Consider the following 19,428-nt stretch of genomic DNA (forward strand, 5'->3'; position numbering starts at 1 on the left):
TAATAATAATTGATAATCATAGTACTTTAGACACTGATCCCCTTCAATGCATAATTATTAGCTTTAATTATGAATTTAATAATTTTGAATGGTCACGATGCTTCTATAATCCACCCAATTTAGAATAAAAGAGTGAGTATATATCTTTGTAAGTACAATTTTGTTTACAGATAAAATATTTTTACATGAAAAAGTTTCCCAGTGCACATTTTATTTGGCATTGGGATTTCTATCACAATCTCACAGACTCCCTGTAGTTCTATCATTAATCAACCTAGAAGTCCATAAACCCTGGTTGAGAAACCCTGCTCTAGAAAAAACAACAGTATTTAAATTATAAAAAAGCTATCAATTTGACCTGTGAAAAGTGGTTGTTTTATTTCAGAAAAGAACCAGGGACGGTTTGAAAGAGAAATTTGTGACATCAGTCAAAAAGGCAAGTCGTTATATTATGTTAAAGTATTAAGACAAACATTTATGTATACTTGGAATACCTTCCACTCACAAATCGTGCACAAGAACGTGCATTGAGTAAATCGGGTCAGTTTTGTTATGTTAACTTTAAGGACTGATTCTGTGAACAATGAGAATTTACCAAATCTTTACAATTTACAATCATCTGTATAGTAGAATAATCTCATAAGATCCTAATGTAAACGTTTTCATAGCATGCAAAAGTTGGTGGCAGTGAAGGCAACATGAGAAAAATCATCAAAAGGGCAAAGGGCAAGAGACGCCATGATTGGTCCTGTCATTTGTTTTATATCGTAGCAACCTGGTTCAAAACTGAGAGATAAATACAGCTGGCTGTTCACCACAAATATACAAACACTCACACTGACAGACACAAGCCTTAGAATGCTTATACTTGATAACTACATGTGCAGATAAAAACAAGCTGGTCTGGAAGAGAACAATATGCCATGTTCCTCTCTGTATCTCATTTCATCCCCCTTAAGTCCCTCTATGTACTATTTTACTTCCTATCTTGCCCATTCGCCCTGCTGAAAAGACTAGCTTGTCAGGTTCACCAGCTTCATTTTAGAAGTTGTGATGCACAACTTGCTCAACTTAAATACCAAGACCAGTTTAACATGCTGTTTCACAAACAAAACCTTCACAATCCAGTTTTTGCTGGTGAACAAGCATGGCTATGTTGCTGGCAATCCTAAAGGCCCCGATATACTTCAAGCGAAATGAAGAACGAACTGCTGGGATGTCATAACAAACAAAATCAGGCCAGTCCAAAACAGTGAACTTCCTGGTGTCAGGATGTCTGCTAAAAGTAAAGTGCTGCAAAGGTATTTTGAACTTTTTTTTACAACCACAGCGAAGAATGAAGAAGTATATTGGGGCCTTAAGCTGGTCTTTTCAGCAGGACATCCAGCTTCTTTTACCTACTCTTCCTGTCCTTCATTTTGCGTCCCGTTGGTCTCATTGCTGGTCGTCTCCGAGCATGTCAAACAGCGCCTGAAGCAGCCGGTCGTCTCTGTGCCTGTACGGTTGGGCTCTGTAGAAGTTGTCGCTGTAGTCACTGAACAGGCCGTTTTCGGGGCCCCTGTAGCGGTTCAGCTGGTCGAGGGCCTGGTACAGCTTCTGCGGTGGGATCCTTTCGCGCTGAAAGGTCTTGGGAGAAGCTGCCAGAACGTGCGGAGGAACCACCGGCATCTGCCTGTTGAAGGCCGACTGGAGGAGACGCAGCAGGGCCAGATTGGCAGAGGAGGGGCCTGGAGCAACAGCTGGATTTTCCTCTGGGACACCGATGGAGGCAGTGGAAGGAAGGAAGTCTGAATCCACCGGACTTAAAATTTCAGGTTTGTAGGCTGGAGTCGGAGTTTCCTGCCGGTCAGAGAAATAAGGAGATTGAGTTAAGACTGGTGGAATCGCATACCACTTCTTTGAAACAGGTCCATCAGATGAATGCAAATTACAACAGAAGAGAACAAAAGCATGCATCCACAACTAATGCCATTTTTAAAGTTCGATGTTTGGCCAGAGAGTGTATGAATTGTTAACACTCCCCTAGTGAAAAATAAATATAACAAAATATATTGAAATACATTTATTTTATGCTAAGTACACTACAATACATTTACATATTATGTACTTAATATAAATACCCTGCAATTGTACATTTGGTATACTTAAAATCAGCTAAATTGGAACAATTCATTTTGTACTTAATGCACTTTAGTTATCCGGAAATAGTGCTAAGGTCCAACTAAATATATACTTAAGTATATTTGAAACTATTGCAAGTATACTTTAGGTACACTTTACATATCTTGAATTTAAAGACTGACCTTATACGCAGATCATTCTATCCTTACTAAGAGTGATATTAAAACACATTTTAGGCTTAATATTAAGAAATGTGCATTGTGCAATACAGAAGTACTCCAAATAATGTTTAATTATAATATTTATATCAGTAACCCTCAAGCATTATGTCAGTAAATATGTTAATGCATTTGTAGTATACTTTAGTATAAAATAAATATATTTTAAATACATTTTGGTATAGTTTTTTTTCACTAGGGTCTGTATAGAAACTGTAGGTATATTGTTAATATGTCAAAGAACCTAAATTTCAACAAACATTCTTCTCTGCATCTTCTAAAGTTTTGCTCCCTTTCTGACCTTGATCATGTCTTCCATCGGTTCCACTCCTCTGCGATCGTTTTGTACAGCGTTGTAGGGCAGGTACACCCTCGCCGTTTTCATGTGGTCAGGCTTCTCAGATGTCCCGTGCAAAATCAACTTCCAGCTAAGAATCTGGCCCTCATTCTCCATCCGTCCTGACTGTTAGCAAGAGAAAGAGAGAGAGGAAAATGGAATGTGATTAGCAGACACTCCATGTGCATTTGATATTTATTTGCAGGGATGCTAATATGTACCGTATCAGTAATCTTCAGGGTCCAAGTGCCGGTGGGATTCTCTCCCCAGGAGTGCACGGACATGAAGGCCCAGTTTCGGAAACCGTTGGATGATGTGTCCCTTTCTCTCTCCGCCAGCAGGACTGTGGTAGTGCCTAATGGGACAAACCCAACAATCAGTGTTCTCATTCCCAAATGTGCACATGCTAGTGTGTTTAATTTTGTATATGTCTCACCTGACGGAGATGTCAACGTGATGTGGAGGTCTCCTCTCCGTGTGTACTCAATGCTGACCTCTACCTGCACATGCTCCAAGGACCCCACAGAATTCGCCTGTCCTGCGCAGGACTTAGTGGGGATCTCGATGGATATCTCTCCTGCAGCCTTCAATGGTCTGTATACAAAAAAAGTGTTAACAGTTAAACATATTTTTTTTTGCAAATAATGATTCATGTAGCTTGACAGGCAAAGCATGGCTTTAGCAATGACAAGATTCACAGGGAACACACAGGCTATGTTATGTAGGAAGTGGAATACTAGTGTACTTTGAGCAGAAAATCAGCAAAATAGAATGATTTCTGAAGGATCATGTGACACTGAAGACTGGAGTAATGATGCTGAACATTTAGCTTTGCCCAGGAATAAATCACATTTTAAAATAGTTTTTAAGAATAAATTGTATTTTAAATTGTAATAATATGTCACAATATTGCTGTTTTTTAATCAAATACATGCAGTCTCAGTGAGCATGAAACTGATTTCAAAAACATTTGAAAAAAATATTTTATTTTTGTGTATAATGTCTCTATCTAGCCAGTAGCCAATTTTTTCACATGATGAATTTAGAAAAGATGCTAAAACATGCTTTTATCATCAGCTTCGATAACTGAGTTTGAACATTAATGAAGGGATGTTTCTGCCCACTGTTCCATAGACAGATATGCAAGAGTGATATGAACTATAATCCCTCCAAATTACATTGAAAAGGACAGAATTTGCATCAAACAAGAGCCATGGTGATCATGCGCATCAAATGGTAAAACAACGGTGGATGGATTCTGGATGGATGGATATACTCTCATTCTACAGTGTTTTAAATAAGGTGTAGCAAACACCAAAAATGCCAAATGCTTCGCTGGCAGCTTGTGCTGTGTGTGATTGTGTGCCATTCTATAAACAACATTATAATGTTTGTCGTGATATTTACATTAGGACATCCGGTTATAGGGAAATTCAGTTCCAGGAAAATGAAACATCTGTTCAGGTGCAGTTTTTCTAGCTGAGCTTTGTCTAAACACTAAAGCTTCACAATCTCTAGAGTTTTTATGACGCAAATGTAGGAGGAAAAACAACGCTCTGGTTATTGAGTAAAAAACGGAATGAATTCCAGTTCTGAGTTCCCAAAATATATCTTCCTATTAAATCCTTCTGTAGGAATTACAAAAGCTGTTGTAAAGAACCAATAGATGGGCGTAAATGCACACGCATACACACACACACCCACACACACACGGAATCTATTGCATTAATGTGTCTGTTAATGAATTGCCATAGCTGAGCGCAGTAGCAGATGGCGGGAGATCAGGCTGGCTTTGTCTTCCACGCGTGAGGTGCAACACCACTGCCTTGTCTCTGCTGAAAAAAGCACCCGGACATCTGGAAGCAATCTCATTAAACTCTACCTTGGTTGGAACGTCTCATCTCTGACGATGCACTGTTTCTTCTCCGGAACATGCTTCCAGACCTTGGGATCAGCCAGATCCACCAGAGCCTTTGCGTTCAGGAGGCCAAACCCAAACCGACTGTTGACCATCAATCCAGCTCCGTTCCTTTTCCAGCCTGGGTTATTGGCCAGGGGGTCAAACTCAGACGTCCAAACCACCAAATGTTGAAGGTCTCTCCAGGTCAGATCAGGACTAGGGTGGAGAGCAAGAGAATAGATGCACATTTTTATTGAAATGCAGGCTCAAACTATATTTATTCCTAAATTTAAGATTTACATTTTTATTTGAATTGCTTATTAAATTATGATCCATTTTTCTCATCAATTTCATTTTGAAAGTATGATTATTCAAATAAATTAAAGAAAATATGCAAATAGTGAGTAATAAACTATGACATGTTTTTTGAGTGCAGAAATCTTACCCGTATTCCTTAACTTTTTATTCATGCATGACTGATAAATATGCATGAAATTATATTTATTTTAAAAATGTGTAATCCAAATGGGTGGAAATTGTGTATGCAATTCGAATACTTAAAATCGCTTCTTGTAAAAATAATTAACTCTGAAAACTTATGTAAATCCAATGAAATCCTACAAACAATATAACATACAAAATGCAAGATGTTCGACATACTTTTGCTCCAAAGCCAGTGCAAATATCCCAGCAGCCAATGGGGCAGATGCAGACGTGCCAGTGTGTGTCTCTGTGCATTCATTGTGCAAATCAGCACTAGTCTGCAAGACAACCAGATAAAAGATTAAATGCCAACATAACAAAACCCAATAGAGAACAAGCAAACACACCAACCAAAAAAGACCCAAAACTGTCAAACAATCAATTTTTATTAGTGCTGCCAAATTGATTAATCGCGATTAATCAATTCTAATATATATATATATATATATATATAAACCAATATATATTTTTAACTTGAACTTTTATGTAAGTAGCACTAATTGACAATGCTGCAGCACTAGTTTTTATCGATCTCCAAAGAGAAATCCAGTTATTTGACATAAGGAAAACCAAAAGCAATATAATAATTAAGATCATAAGAGCAAGAAAATGTGTAAGCGAAGACTCACTATTCTTTGGTCCGTGTAGTCTCCGCTGCTGTAGGCTGTGGCAAGCGTAGAGGAGCATTTCTCAGCGTACCACGGAGACAAACCCTGCTGAGACGCACTGCTGATGGAAATTGTGTAGAGACTGTCTGTGTATCCATCACAATCGCAGTTGTCACCCTGACGCCCACCGTTACCAGACGCCCATACGAAAATGGAGCCCTTCCCACTACGCCCCTGAAGTGAAAACAATTATTTCGAGATTATTAGATTATAACAGGTTTGTGCTAAGAGATCCATGCCATAAGGACAATGCATTAGCTAGGTGGTTGCTAGGGTCTTCTGAATGGTTGTTGGGTGGTTGCTAGTGTGTTCTGGAAGGTAGTTTTAGATTTGGTCCAGTAAAACCAATTCCCACACTTCTCACCTTCTGGATACCATACTCAAAAGCTTTCTGGGCCAGACGCCCGGGCCCCTCCACGGTCTTCCCGTCATCGTTAGGGCCCCAGCTAGCACTGTAGATGTCCACATGGTCAGGGTTAAAGCCAATCGAACTGGCTTCAATGGCATCTGTCACGATTCCATCCAGCATTCGTATTCCTGCAGATGGAAAGCACAGAAGATTACCCTTCATGGAGAGGTCAAAACAATCTACTGTACAATTGTTCATTGTGTTTGAATTGTGACCATTAAATGTGCTGCTGAATTTGAACATGTGTGACTTTTCTCTCGCGAGCCTCACCCCCCCCCCTCCCCCCCATTTTTATTTTGATAGGGAGATCACTAACATGTGAGGGCACAAGCGGCTAAGCAAATAAAGAACATTTCTCAGTTTTACGGATGGAAAATTTAGTCTTGTGAATTTTTATTCCTACCGATAGCATATTATTATAATATGTGATTTTGTTATTTTAATATTATGGATTATCAATATATCTTTGCCACCCCCCACCCCCTCCTCGCCGAGAGCCCCTGTTACTCAGTTCCACTATTACCCCCTGTGTACAGGTCCGTGCTGTTACATAATCATGTTGTCATCTAATTGTAGCTGAATACAAACACCTGACTGGTTAAAAAATAGATACCAAGAGTGGACAAACACATTTTGACAACACACACCTCCCACTTTCGAGTTAAAGGCCACTCCGACGCCACATTTTTTGTTGTCTGCTTGCATGGCAATCTCTCCAGCACATCTGGTACCATGCCTGAGGGCATACAACAGAGAATATGGTTACAATTCAGTTCCATTCAAATTTAATATAGCTGGCATGTTCAAACCCCATTATATCTAAATGTGTGGACCAATACAGATTTGCAAACATGGTTACATATGGGACTGGTGGTTGCTAAGGTCTTCGTGGTTTTTAGGACTTTACTATACACTTTGGTGTTCTGTACAGTTGCTAGGTGGTTGCTAAGGTGGTTGCTAAGGTGTTCTGGCTGGTTGCTCTGTGGTTTCTAGGGTGTTTTGTGTGGTTGCTATATGGTTGTTATTGTGTTCTGGGTGGTTGCATGACAATAGTGTATTTTGGTGGTTGATAAATGGTTGCTAGGTAGTTGTTAGGGGGTTCTGGCTGGTTGCTATACGGTTTCTAGGGTATTCCGGGTGGTTGCTAGATGGTGGCTGCATTTGGTCTGAATATCAGCTTGAAGAAAACTGAAGTTATGTACCAGAAGCCTACAAAAGACACCTATAATCTACCCAAGGTCAACATCAATGGCCATCCTCAGTACACAGTGGACCAATTCACCTATTTGGGAAGCATCATTTCCCGCCTCCAAAAATGTGCCTGGCAGAACTGCTCATTGCGCCTGCTGTGCACTCTGCTGTGCGGTTCTGAATCATGGGTCCTGTACAGAAAGCACATTCGCCTGCTTGAGCGCTTTCATCAACAGTGTCGCTGTTCCATTATTGAAACTCAGTGGAAAGACTTCAAGACAAATACAGAAGTTCTGGAAGAAGCGGACTTGCCAAGCATTGAGAATATGCTGCTACTGTGTCAGGTTCGCTGGGCAGGACATGTGTTACGCTTGGATGATGAGACGCTGCCAAAAGCAGTGTTCTATGGGGAACTTATCCAGGGCAAGTGAAATCAAGGAGCCCCAAGCAAGCGCTATAAGGACCAGCTGAAGCAACTGATACAAGCTGATATTAACCCCCAAGAGTGGGAGATACTGGCATCTGATAGATCCAAGTGGAGAAACATCACATTGAAGGCTGCCAGGGAATTTGAAGAACACAGAGTGAAAACTGCCCAAGCGAAGCGTAAATGAAAGAAAGAATTGGCTGCCCAAGTACCCAACGACAGCGACCCAACCTTTCCCTGTCCCATCTGCTCTAAAGTCTGCAAGTCAATTGAGTCTTTGTAGCCAATTGAGAGCTTGCCACCTTAGACAAAATCCTTCTCATTGATCTTCGGACACAAGGAATACGCCAAGAGATGGTTGCTAGTGTTCTGGATTGTTGCTAGGTGATTGCTAGTGTGTTCTGGGTGGTTGCTAGTGTGTTTGGTGGTTGGTAGGTATTTTGGGTGGTTGCTAAGGGATTACTTACTGGTCCAAAACAGGATATAGTTTATGAGATGTTTCTAACCATTTAATTGTCTGCCAAGTGAAAATCAAAAGTCCAGTCTATTATAAAAGCTCAGTGGCTGATGTCACAAATTAGACTAACAATGGATAACTGTTGAATTACATTACATTTTGCAGGGAGTAATTTGCGAAAATGTTTTCTCTTGAAAACTGTTAATGATTATTTGTTCCCTCTTTTGTAATAACCATCATCTGAAACACCAATGAGCTGTCAATGCATTTAACACGGTACAGACAATCATAGCAAAGCACCTTGAGCACAGTTGACAAAAGAATATGTTGATATGGGTGGGCGAGAGGTTGAACAAGCTTGCATGTGCCTTTATAAGTGTTATGAGTGTGTGTGTGTGTGTGTGTGTGTGTGTGTGTGTGTGTGTGTGTGTGTGTGTGTGTGTGTGTGTGTGTGTGTGTGTGTGTGTGTGTGTGTGTGTGTGAGCAAAACAAAAAACTAGCTGCACAGTATGAGTCATTCACTGGCATAGACACACAACCACATGATGAAGAATAATGCGTGTTTCTATTTTCATGACCACTTATTTTTCTGTTTCAAAGATTCATTTTCTCTAGGACTGTCTATTACACATCACAAAATTACAGCAATTACATGTGCTCTCTGACCTGTATGCAAATGTAAAATACTTCAATTTGACATGTTCCCTGAGGCACTAATGATGTGAGACACTAATATGCATTTGTACATAAAGCAGAAAACACTGCGTGTATATATATATTAGGGATGCACCGATACCACTTTTTAAGGGTCGAGTACGAGTACCGATATTTTTTTCCTGGTACTCGCCGATACCGATACCGATGCCTGTTGTACTGGTGGGTTTTCTCGTTTTATGTGGCAATTTTCTAAGAACAACACAATGAGACTAATGAACAAATCAGCATCTTTATTTTCAACAACTTAAATAAACTTAAAAAAATAAATCATTCTTATTGTGCTTATCACAAATTTTCAAAGCCCAAATTTCACAGTGTCCAATAACCTCCAAAGGGCAAAACCAAGGACATAATGAATGTAATTTTTACCTGCCTGTCACAAAGTTGTCAAAGTTCTAAAGAAATCACAGACAACAAGACAATCAATTTTGTCATAAAGTGCCAAAGAAATCACAGAACAAATGTTTAACATAACACTGAGTAACAATGTAATCACAGCCGAAAGTGTAAAGTGAAATATTAGAGTGTACTATTAAATCTAGCAACACTATAACTGCAGGAAGAGTGCTCATAAGAATTAAGAAATATAAGCTAAGGATATACGTGAGGTATCGGTCTTTGGTATCGGGGTATTTTTACGAGTACGAGTACAAGTACATGAGCTTGGTATCGGGCCCGATACCGATACTGGTATCGGTATCGGTGCATCCCTAATATATATTTATATGTATGTGTGCGTGTGTGTGTGTATAACAGTATAATACTTTGTCATTTTTGTAATCTATTTATGCTTTCCTCTGGCACAGATATGTAGTATTGTAATATGGGATTCATTTGATTAATTAAACAATTTAAAAAAATCTAAATAATTTTGATTATGCATGTATGCTCTTTGATTACAAGTAATAGATGTGCATGGATTCTGATCCTCTTATGTAAGACAGCTCAAGTGATGCGTGTACCATTGGAATGGATTACACTCATTCCCTGATGGAGAACAGACCTTCTCATATAGACCTACTGACACTGTCAGTTCTCTTTCATAGCAGCTTAAAGATGGAAAGCAATGCCAGCTTGGTCTAATTCTCCCTGAACAGATTTAGTATGATGTTAAATAAATCTGCAAATCTCTTTAAAGAGGGCAGAAAACAACTATGACTGCCCGAGGCTTGTAATATTTTCCAGTCACTAATCAGTTTCCTTATCGCTGTATGTGGTGCTAAAGATAATTGAAAGGCTAAAAACTTTGGAATATCTGTCCTTGTGTTTTTCAAGTTTGGATCAGCAGTTATGATCCTAAGATCTCTTGAGATTTTCTGTCCATTCATCTGGAGATATTAAAAGAGTATAGAGATTCATTCACTCACTTGTTTTCATTGGTGGAGTCGTATCTGGGGAAGGGATCAGGATCGTTGTCGTTAAAATCATAGCTAGCAGCAGGATCCTACATTGGGGAGAGCAGAAAATGAGGGTTTCAATGATTGCAGACATTTTTTTCTAGCACACAGAACAAAAAGGCTGTCAGTAGTGTCAGTATGTTGCAGACGGATGTTTCATAGGAAGAGAGAAACTACAGCTATGTTCGGATTAGAAGCGCACTACTCTTGCTGTTTTAGTACATATTTACTAGTGCTGTCAAATCGATTAATCGCATCTAACAAAATTTCATATATATACATGTATATATTTATTTATATATATACACACACACACGCATATTTACAAACTTTTATGTTAGATGTAATTAATTGCAATTAATCGATTTGAAAGGACAAATCTTATGCCAAATTTTATAAAAATATATTAGGCCCTATATCCTAAGATGATAACTAAATGCCGAATTATGCTGTGTTCCCATAGTCGGAATTACTGTAATTAACAACTTTACAACTAAGATTATACTCAGAGCGGAGAAAATTATTTGTTTCTATGAAAATGCTCATGTAGAAATCCAATTAAGCTTTTATAAAATGTCTCATAACAAAAAAAGTAATTCCACACATGTTTTTGTAGTCCACAGCGCTGTTTTTTCCATTGTTTTTCATTCGCTACAATGGACGTCTTTGACAGGTGCGCTTGCCTCTTTTACAGCTCGTGCATGACACAATGTTCTAAAATCACAGCGCTCAAGTTAGATAAGTTCTACTTAAAAAAAAAACATGTCTTAAGACCTTGCTGTTTTTTACACTACCCTGCATTTCATGCTTTTAAAGCAAAAAAACGTGTTTTGTGTGAACTGGCCCAAAACCTGAATTGTAGTTTGGGATAAATGCTGCCAAACAGAATACTTTGTCAGAAAACTTCATAATTATGGGAATTTCAGCATGTTGTGAATGCAGCAACCCATGAGTTCATGTGACAGTGTTTACAGATGCATACTTATTTACATAAAATTTTATAGTTTTATATTTACTGTGTTGGTTGTTACTACCTACTTTATTTATTTTTACTTTTGTTTATTATATTTATATGCCTTTTTTAAGTGACCTATAAAACACTTTGAATTTGATGTATAAGGCATTATTAACAATGTGTTTATTTCTATCTAGTGTGAGTGTGCGCGCACACATGGGTCTGTATTAAGCGGTCATTGCCACACGTGCCAGCATCAGACACATACGGGTCTCTTTTAAGGGTTTCTTTTTGTAAGACTGCTGTTTGTAAACAAGCCAAGAGCAGAGCGACGGCTGATGCTACTATGTACTCAAATCCTAATAGGAGACAGATGTTTGATATTATCCTGTGATTTATGAGTCGTCTCTATTGCAAAAAAAGGGATGCTGGGCTCACTGCAGTCTTATGTAATTGGCAAACATTCAGACTGAATTTTTAAATAGCTTTGAATGAGCGAGTGAGATTTTTGTTTGTGGCCTTCTATACCGGAAGTCCTTATCAAATGGCTTTGCTCATGTCGTGATAGGTGTCACTATGGATAATCCTCTGCACGGTTAAAGGGGTAGCCGTTGGCATGGAAACTACAGCGCAGAGGTTTACTGATGGTAGTCGAGTAGGCGTTGCATGACGACACACTTACGTAGTTAGGGTATATGTCAGTGTGGTTCCACTCCAGGCCGTCATCTAGCACGGTGATGACCACTCCTTTGCCTGTGATGCCCTTCTTCCAGACCGGGATCACATGTAGATCCAATTTGGGGAGGGATGAGGACGTCCGGGTGTCTTGCTGATAGGGGAGGATGAGGAATGACAGGTAAAGTGTGCTGAGTGAATATGTGAGTAATTCAGTGTCATATATGAGTACCACTCAACATTCTGGGGTACTCTCAACCTCTTCACAAAGACAAAAGCCCCTTGTATGACACATACACTGACCCTTCCAATAAAAGCTGTTTGTTTGAAAATGAAAGCCGGCGATATAATCGCCCATGCTGACCTTTTAGTTTGTGGAGAGTATTTTCATTCCATACTAGACTATGAGGGGATTTTTTCTTATTGAACGATAATTAAATATCAGAGAGCTTCTGCGTAGTGTTGGGAAATACAGTCTAAGCAGCTAGTATATAAAATGCAGTTAACCGGAGTAGTGTAAAATGTATTAGCAGAGTTTGCCATCCAGATTTGGATAAATTTTAGTGAATTGAATCTATTCAACAAAATGAATCAGATTAGTTCATTGATTCACTCAGTGACTCTTTCTGTAGATCACGGCAGTGTTCGAAATCGCCCCCTATACCCTCATTCACCATTCCCTACATTACTCCACTAATATAGTTCACTTGAAGGAGTGAATGAAAAAGAGTGAGAGAATTCGGACACTGAGTGAGCCAGAAGAGCTGCCGCTTCTGCATAGTTTGTGCTTGCTGTTTAATACTCATTTGAAACTTAGCAAACTGGCAGCTCCAGTAGTAAGATGAAAAGATTAATCTTGAACTCTGTCATGGGAACTAGCATGTATAAACCTTAATCAATCAATTAATTTAATAATCAAATAAAAAGGAATTTATACCTGTATGATATTACGCTGTAGCAACATTGGTCCAGTGGTTTGAAAAATGGATGATTCAGTTGCGCATTGATTTGTAAATATACATCTATGGTAGAGCGTACATCGGTTGTACACTCGTTATTGCGGTGCATAGTGGGATCGAATGAGTTCACTTGATAACGTCCCCTGTGGTTTCCGACACTAAAAATGGCTGTCCCCTCAAATAGTGCCCAATTTAAGGGTATTGGGGCGATTTCAGACACAGCCCACGACATATAGAAAGTGGTCACAAATGGGTCTCTTTGAGTATTGAGTGATTCATACAAGTAATAGGAATAAAATTAATGCTTTCATGTCATAACTATCCCATGTCTGAATCTGAGATAAGGTTGAAATTCTGAGATATAAAGTCAAAATAATCACATAAAAAGTCAGACAATCTAAATTATTAGGTACAAAGCTGAAATTATGAGATCATACGTAAGCTATGGAATATATCATAATTACGTCGAAGAAATTCAGCTCTTTATGTCTTATTTATTTTTATGTGAAAAAAGGGCTTCCATCACTTCTGGCTTGCTAAACTAAAGGGGAAAAAAATACAAAAATGGCCTAAACTACAAGCTTCAATAATGCCTCATCTATTCAGTTAATCCAAAAACAACAAGTTCCAGTCTATTCTGTTTGCTCACAATGCAGATATCTAGTTAAATTTGTTCAGATTTAAAACACCTACTCCATTAGAGAAGGGGCGTATTCACTCCGTATGCTTGTCCCACACCGCCTAGGCTATTTTCCTAGAATTGCTCTTTGGAGGCTGGAAAAAGCTATTAAAAGTGCTTCACAAAACACTTACAAATCAGTGCATGATTCGTTCTTTATAAAAATCTTGTCACTTTATTCAAAACAAAGCTATATGTATAGTATATATAGTTATGTACCAAAGCTTCTTGAAGCATAATAGTGATAGAATAAAGGACAGAGAGGAAGAAAGCGGTCTATGATCTGCTCACGAATTATGCATAGATGCTGCAGTAACACTACCATGAAGCATGACTCATAGCTGAGGTCTCACTCTGGAAAGACAGGAGGGGGAAGGGGGAGTGAAAGAAACGACCCGCCACACATGACGGCTCTGCCACAGAGAATAATCACAACCAACTAACCTCAGGAGGGCTGTAAACCCCACGTCACTCATCTACTACCTACATAGCCCCTTCAAGTGAGTCAAGAACTTTTACTAGGCGCCTCAAATATCGGTAGGTGCATAAACACTCTAGCTTGATCATTGCCTCAAAAGATGCAGTCAAACACGGAGACACGTCTAAAAATGTTCCATGTACACAGATACAATACAAATAGAACCACACAGTGTTTTCAGTACAGAGAAAAAAGATATGATATGAGTCATCTCTTTAATTGAATTATCAGCAGTCCTCTCTGGTGAAATGTAATCTATTCACCGAGCCGTCTTTCTCCTCCATAAATCCATATCCTTCTTTTCTATCTACCCTTTCATCTCCTAAGATTGAACGTCATTTTTTCTGTCCCATTTTAACCACCTGCCTCCACTGCATCATCACTCAAATTGACCAATGGAGCACAAGGAGACCGCCCACTTTTCAGCAGCCTTGGTTTCTGAAGCATATTTTGTTTTCTGTTAATTTTCTCCACAGGGATTTCAAAAGATTCTGCATTAAAAAGGGTTAGAAGTCAAACCAAACCAACCTCTGAGATGAATCAAAGCATTACAAACTTTAATTTTAAGCAAAAACAACAACAGCAAAAAACATGAAAGAAACGACTAGCTAAAACTATTAGCTAATAAACTACGCATTCCTTGAAGCTTTGCAAACGACATGACTTAATCAGAAACAATGCATAATGTAAATATATGAATTATAGTCAAGAATTTTTTTTTTGCATTTTAATCATATATTGCTAAAAACTCAAATATATAAAAAATTACATTCAAATAAATTAAAATAAATAAATAATTAAAATAGTAGGGAAACAGCTATGTCAATGCTTCATGGGAGTAAGAGGTCACTTCTAAATCCTTTTGGCACAATTTACGCAGAATTCAGCAATTAATCTTTATTAATAGTAAAAATCAGAGTTGTGGTTTCTACAGTAGCTTATACCATCAATTCACAACATTTGAGCCCATGGTAGGTCTGCCTCAAAAGGTTCATACATTACTGTTAAAAAATCAAATGAATCGGATTTTTAGTTGAACTCTATTTTTCACTTTGTATCAATTTCATCTTGTTAGTCTCATGAGTTGATTCTGAATAAAAGGAGAGGTTGACATCAGCTAATGAGTTAAATTTAGTGACAGGCACTGTTTAAAATAAACTGGACAGGAACTTCATGAGCAATTAGGTTAAGAGGTGGCGGCGCTCACACAAACATGCTCGACACAGGAATGAAGAGGTTTAGAAACTTGTTGAAGCAAAAAGAACAAAAGGTCACTGCCGGTTCATGCCACCGCTAAATTGCGTTTTAGAATCAAATGTTTGTCCAAAAACTTAATCCCTCAGTCGGAAATGCAAATGGAGGTTTTCAATTTTATTAGAGTGACTTGCTATATAAACCATGTGCTGTGATCCATATTAGAGCTAGCTGAATCCTTCCCATCTGTGACTGTACGGAAGCCATTCTCTGGCATTAAGAGCTTGGCTTCCATAAGATAAACCCATCAATCCATTGTGTTTCAGTAAATTGGTACTAATGTGTGATTGGCTCTTCTGTTGTTTGGGATTAAGAAGCGTTCTCCTTTACCATCTAATTTTTGTTTAGCCATAAAGTGAGCTCTGAAAGCTTAAAAACACTGGGCTTCAACCGCACATAGTGTTCGAGTCCAGAGGGACAACTGACCCAGTACTGAAAGCCAACAGACAGGAAATGTAATTCATCAAAAAGGATTGTTACAATGGCTTTTACAACAAAGCTGTTGATGATATTAATGGGTTCTGCATTTGAGCATAAGTACATCGGTTCTACTATTGGAAATTGTTATTTTTTATCGAGAACACATGAACATTTCAAGCCAAACTATGATCTGAGGTTTTTAAGCAATGATATATAACACAAGTAGACAAGTTAGTGTGATTTCAACTTCTACCAAAGGACTAACATGCTGTTACCATGGAAATGAGAATTAGAGAAAACACCTTAGCACTGGCCAACCACTCCTATGAAACACTGCGAATAATGCAATCGAGTGAGTATCCCTATACCTTCTCAAACTATTTATACAAATATAATATATATATTAGTGCTGTCAAAATGATTAATCGTGATTAATCACATCTAAAACATTAAAGTTACTTACATACAGTGGTTAGCATAAGTGAACACACCCATGCTAAAGTTGACTAAAAAGAGGAATAAAAAAATCATATTTGGAAATTGATCTTAATGCCTTAATTTAAAAAAATGAGGAAAAATCCAACCTTTAAAGACACCAATTTTCTTTGTGAATGAATAATTTATAAATAAATAAATGTTCTTCCTTAAAATACAGGTTACATAAGTCAGTACACCCCTATGTTAAATTCCCATAGAGGCAGGCAGATTTTTTATTTTTAAAGGCTTCATGGATCCAGGACACTGATTCTGATAAAGTTCCCTTGGCCTTTGGAATTAAAATATCCCCACATCATCACATACTCTTCACCATACCTAGAGACGCATGGTTTTATTTCAGTTAGACTAATAGCTGGTTTGATTTGCATTGAGAGATGATCTTATGGAAAGAACCCCAAGCCAATTTAACATAGGGGTGTACTGACTTATGCACCCTGTATTTTAAGGAAGAACATTTATTTATTTACGATACATTATTCATTCACAAAGAAAATTGGTGTCCTTAAAGGTTGGATTTTTCCTCATTTTTTTAAATTAAGGCATTAAGATCAATTTCCAAAAGATGATTTTTTATTCCTCTTTTTAGTCAACTTTAGCATGGGTGTGTTCACTTATGCTAAGCACTGTACATGTAAATATACAAACTAAAGCATACACACACATATACACACATATATTAGATGCGATTAATCGCACAAGTTAATTACTTATAGTCAATGATTTATAGTGTATACTTTTATTGTTTCTAATTTGATAACATCATTCACAATACTTCATGGGATGAATCATTCATTCTCTCATAAAAGAGGTGTACACTTAAAAAAAATTCTTTTCCAAGTTGTAAATTAAAGATTACAGCCCGTTTTACAAGAAAATACTCTTTCAGTCATTCTACTTCAAAGTGTATCGTTAATTCAATGGATATTGCCCTTTTTTTTACATCAATGTGACATTTTGTAACTTTTGAGTGAAAAAATCATTTCAAAATAAATCCTACACAACCATTTTAGTGGAGTACATCAAGGTTTAGAACTTTAAAATGATGACAATGAATGACGAAAATAGCTCTGGAATCATTGCCTGAAAATGTTGCAGAGTAAAAGAAATTCAAACAGCGCTTTTGACAAAGGAAAATTAAGATGTCGAGACTCACTAGATACCACTGTTGGTTCCACATGGGGTCGTCGAAGAGTTTGTCCACCGAACAGTCCTTACATTCTGTCCCCAGTGGGGCACGTTTGGCCCTTCGTTTCTCATACTGCTGTTCGGCCCAAGACACCTAAAGGAGAAGCCACAGGTGCCATTCAGAACCAAGTCCAAAACATTTTTTTTTCATCTCCTACATCAAAAGCAGATTCAAACTGTTGTAAATAGGAATGATATATTCTTTGGGAATATCAAACTATGAAAACTTTAAAACTGGAAAACCCATGACATAAGCCTACGTACTTCATTTTTATTGATATCTCAGGTGAGTTTTTGAATAAATGCCCATTTTCTTGTCATGCACTAGAAAGAAAGCAGTGCAAGGGCTTTCTAAGAGTCTCATACCCTGTCATCCTCCGACAGACGTTTGGTGATATGATCCGCACTTCTTTTGGTCCTGCTAGGGTGACTGTGCCGCTTGAATAAATAATGGTTTTCCAGCGCCCCAATCTGCAGACAAACAAAAGAGAGAATTGCTTGAAGAGAACGGTTCATATTTAGAGCTAAATTAAGCCTGGTCATAATGACGCAGTTCCCATCTGTCTGGTCTAGTCGGCCTGGAGCTACTTCACAAAAACATAGAATTATTAATAGATCTAAAAATGCAAAGAAGCTTGGGTTTTTTTGAGTTTCTTTTCATGTATAAAACCATCTTAAGAGAACTGACACAACAGGTGATTTTTTAACTATATAGGCTGTCACTGTGGCATGTCTGAGCAAATGTAGAAATTGCATTAAATATTTTATTGCTATCTACAATTTGCATTGTTGCATTGAATGCTTAAAGAAAAAAAATCAAGATAAATTCAGATGTCAGATCTAACTAACTATCGAGATTATACAAAAATAATAGCCTAAGCATCCTAGTTGCAAAGCACATTCACCCATCACCCAGCATGCTGCATTGTTAGATGGTTAAGCAAATGTTCTGGCAACTGATTAAACATGTTTTTCTAATGCACATTCATATCGACATAACAGATCAAATATGATCCGGCAAAGCAACAGTGTTGCTATGAATAAAATGCCTTACACAGCATATTGGGAAAATATACAATTGCATGCAACACTGATACAGGTACGGATGTGTGTCAGGAAAGTGTTTTACCCTGAGAAACACCGTGTTTGGTGTGACTTACCTGTCGGACTAATTTGTATCCGAGCTCGTCGGCGATGGATCGCGCATTGTGGGCTCCTCCTGGAATCTCCACCGCCCATTCGTTCAGATACTGTCTGTCCACAGCGGAGGACACCAGCGCACAGAACAGAGCAAGAACACTGCACAGCAACATTGGACGACATCTTTCTTCCATTTCAAATCAATTACAACCACTTACAAATGATCTAGTGAAAAACTATTAAATAGAAATAAGTTAACAAATAAATACGGATTATGTAAACACAAGAAATATCAGTCCAGCTCCAAAAGCCTTCCTTGGATAATGCTAGATTCTCCTCTTAATTCTGATGCAGTGTGAGCCACCAATGAGAGAGTTGTGGAAGGGGAAGAGATGTTTACACGTCAAATTACGACCTCTCTGACGTCAATTTCTACCTGGGGTAGGATGCTCCGGTCCCGGGGGAGTCGGGCGGGGTGAATTGCGCATGGAAGCGGAGGGGAATGCTTCTCTATTAATAGCCGACGACCAATATTACGCTTAGAAATTGAGCAGGAATTGAAGCTTTTGTTAGAATAATTACACGGGCAATACTGCTCTCATATGTTCGCGAAACCCTCATGTAGGATGTTCTGGGCTAGATTTTATAATCTCGTTGAATAGTTTACATCTGTTCAAATTAATATCTCATTAACCCTAATAGACTAGAAGATATATCCTTATTTAAGGATATAACTTATGATGATAAATAAGAAGGGAACGGCTGTTCAGTAGGCTAATTGTTAAATAGTTGACGTAACCGTCTGCGTCATGATGAGAACGTTTCAGCACCGCAGCGCTGAACAGCTCCACTACACGAGC

At 38.2% G+C, this 19,428-nt stretch overlaps 1 protein-coding gene across 1 annotated transcript; it reads right to left on the reverse strand.

The window, feature by feature from the left end:
- Window positions 1-352: 352 nt before the first annotated feature.
- Window positions 353-18,925, reverse strand: pcsk1 (proprotein convertase subtilisin/kexin type 1). Its single transcript, XM_077193895.1, has 14 exons — window positions 18,589-18,925; window positions 17,795-17,899; window positions 17,397-17,522; window positions 11,963-12,109; window positions 10,296-10,372; window positions 6,784-6,872; window positions 6,092-6,264; window positions 5,689-5,901; window positions 5,237-5,337; window positions 4,559-4,792; window positions 3,113-3,270; window positions 2,898-3,031; window positions 2,641-2,802; window positions 353-1,839 (listed from the first exon to the last, which is right to left on the reverse strand). The coding sequence occupies exons 1-14, from the start codon at window positions 18,760-18,762 to the stop codon at window positions 1,435-1,437; spliced, it is 2,298 nt and encodes a 765-aa protein (XP_077050010.1). The 5' UTR covers window positions 18,763-18,925; the 3' UTR covers window positions 353-1,434.
- Between the last annotated feature and the right edge of the window lie 503 nt (window positions 18,926-19,428).

Source organism: Siphateles boraxobius, unplaced genomic scaffold (genome assembly GCF_051911475.1).
Source record: "Siphateles boraxobius isolate OS27281-9 unplaced genomic scaffold, OSU_SipBor_1 11, whole genome shotgun sequence".
Taxonomy (NCBI): domain Eukaryota; kingdom Metazoa; phylum Chordata; class Actinopteri; order Cypriniformes; family Leuciscidae; genus Siphateles; species Siphateles boraxobius.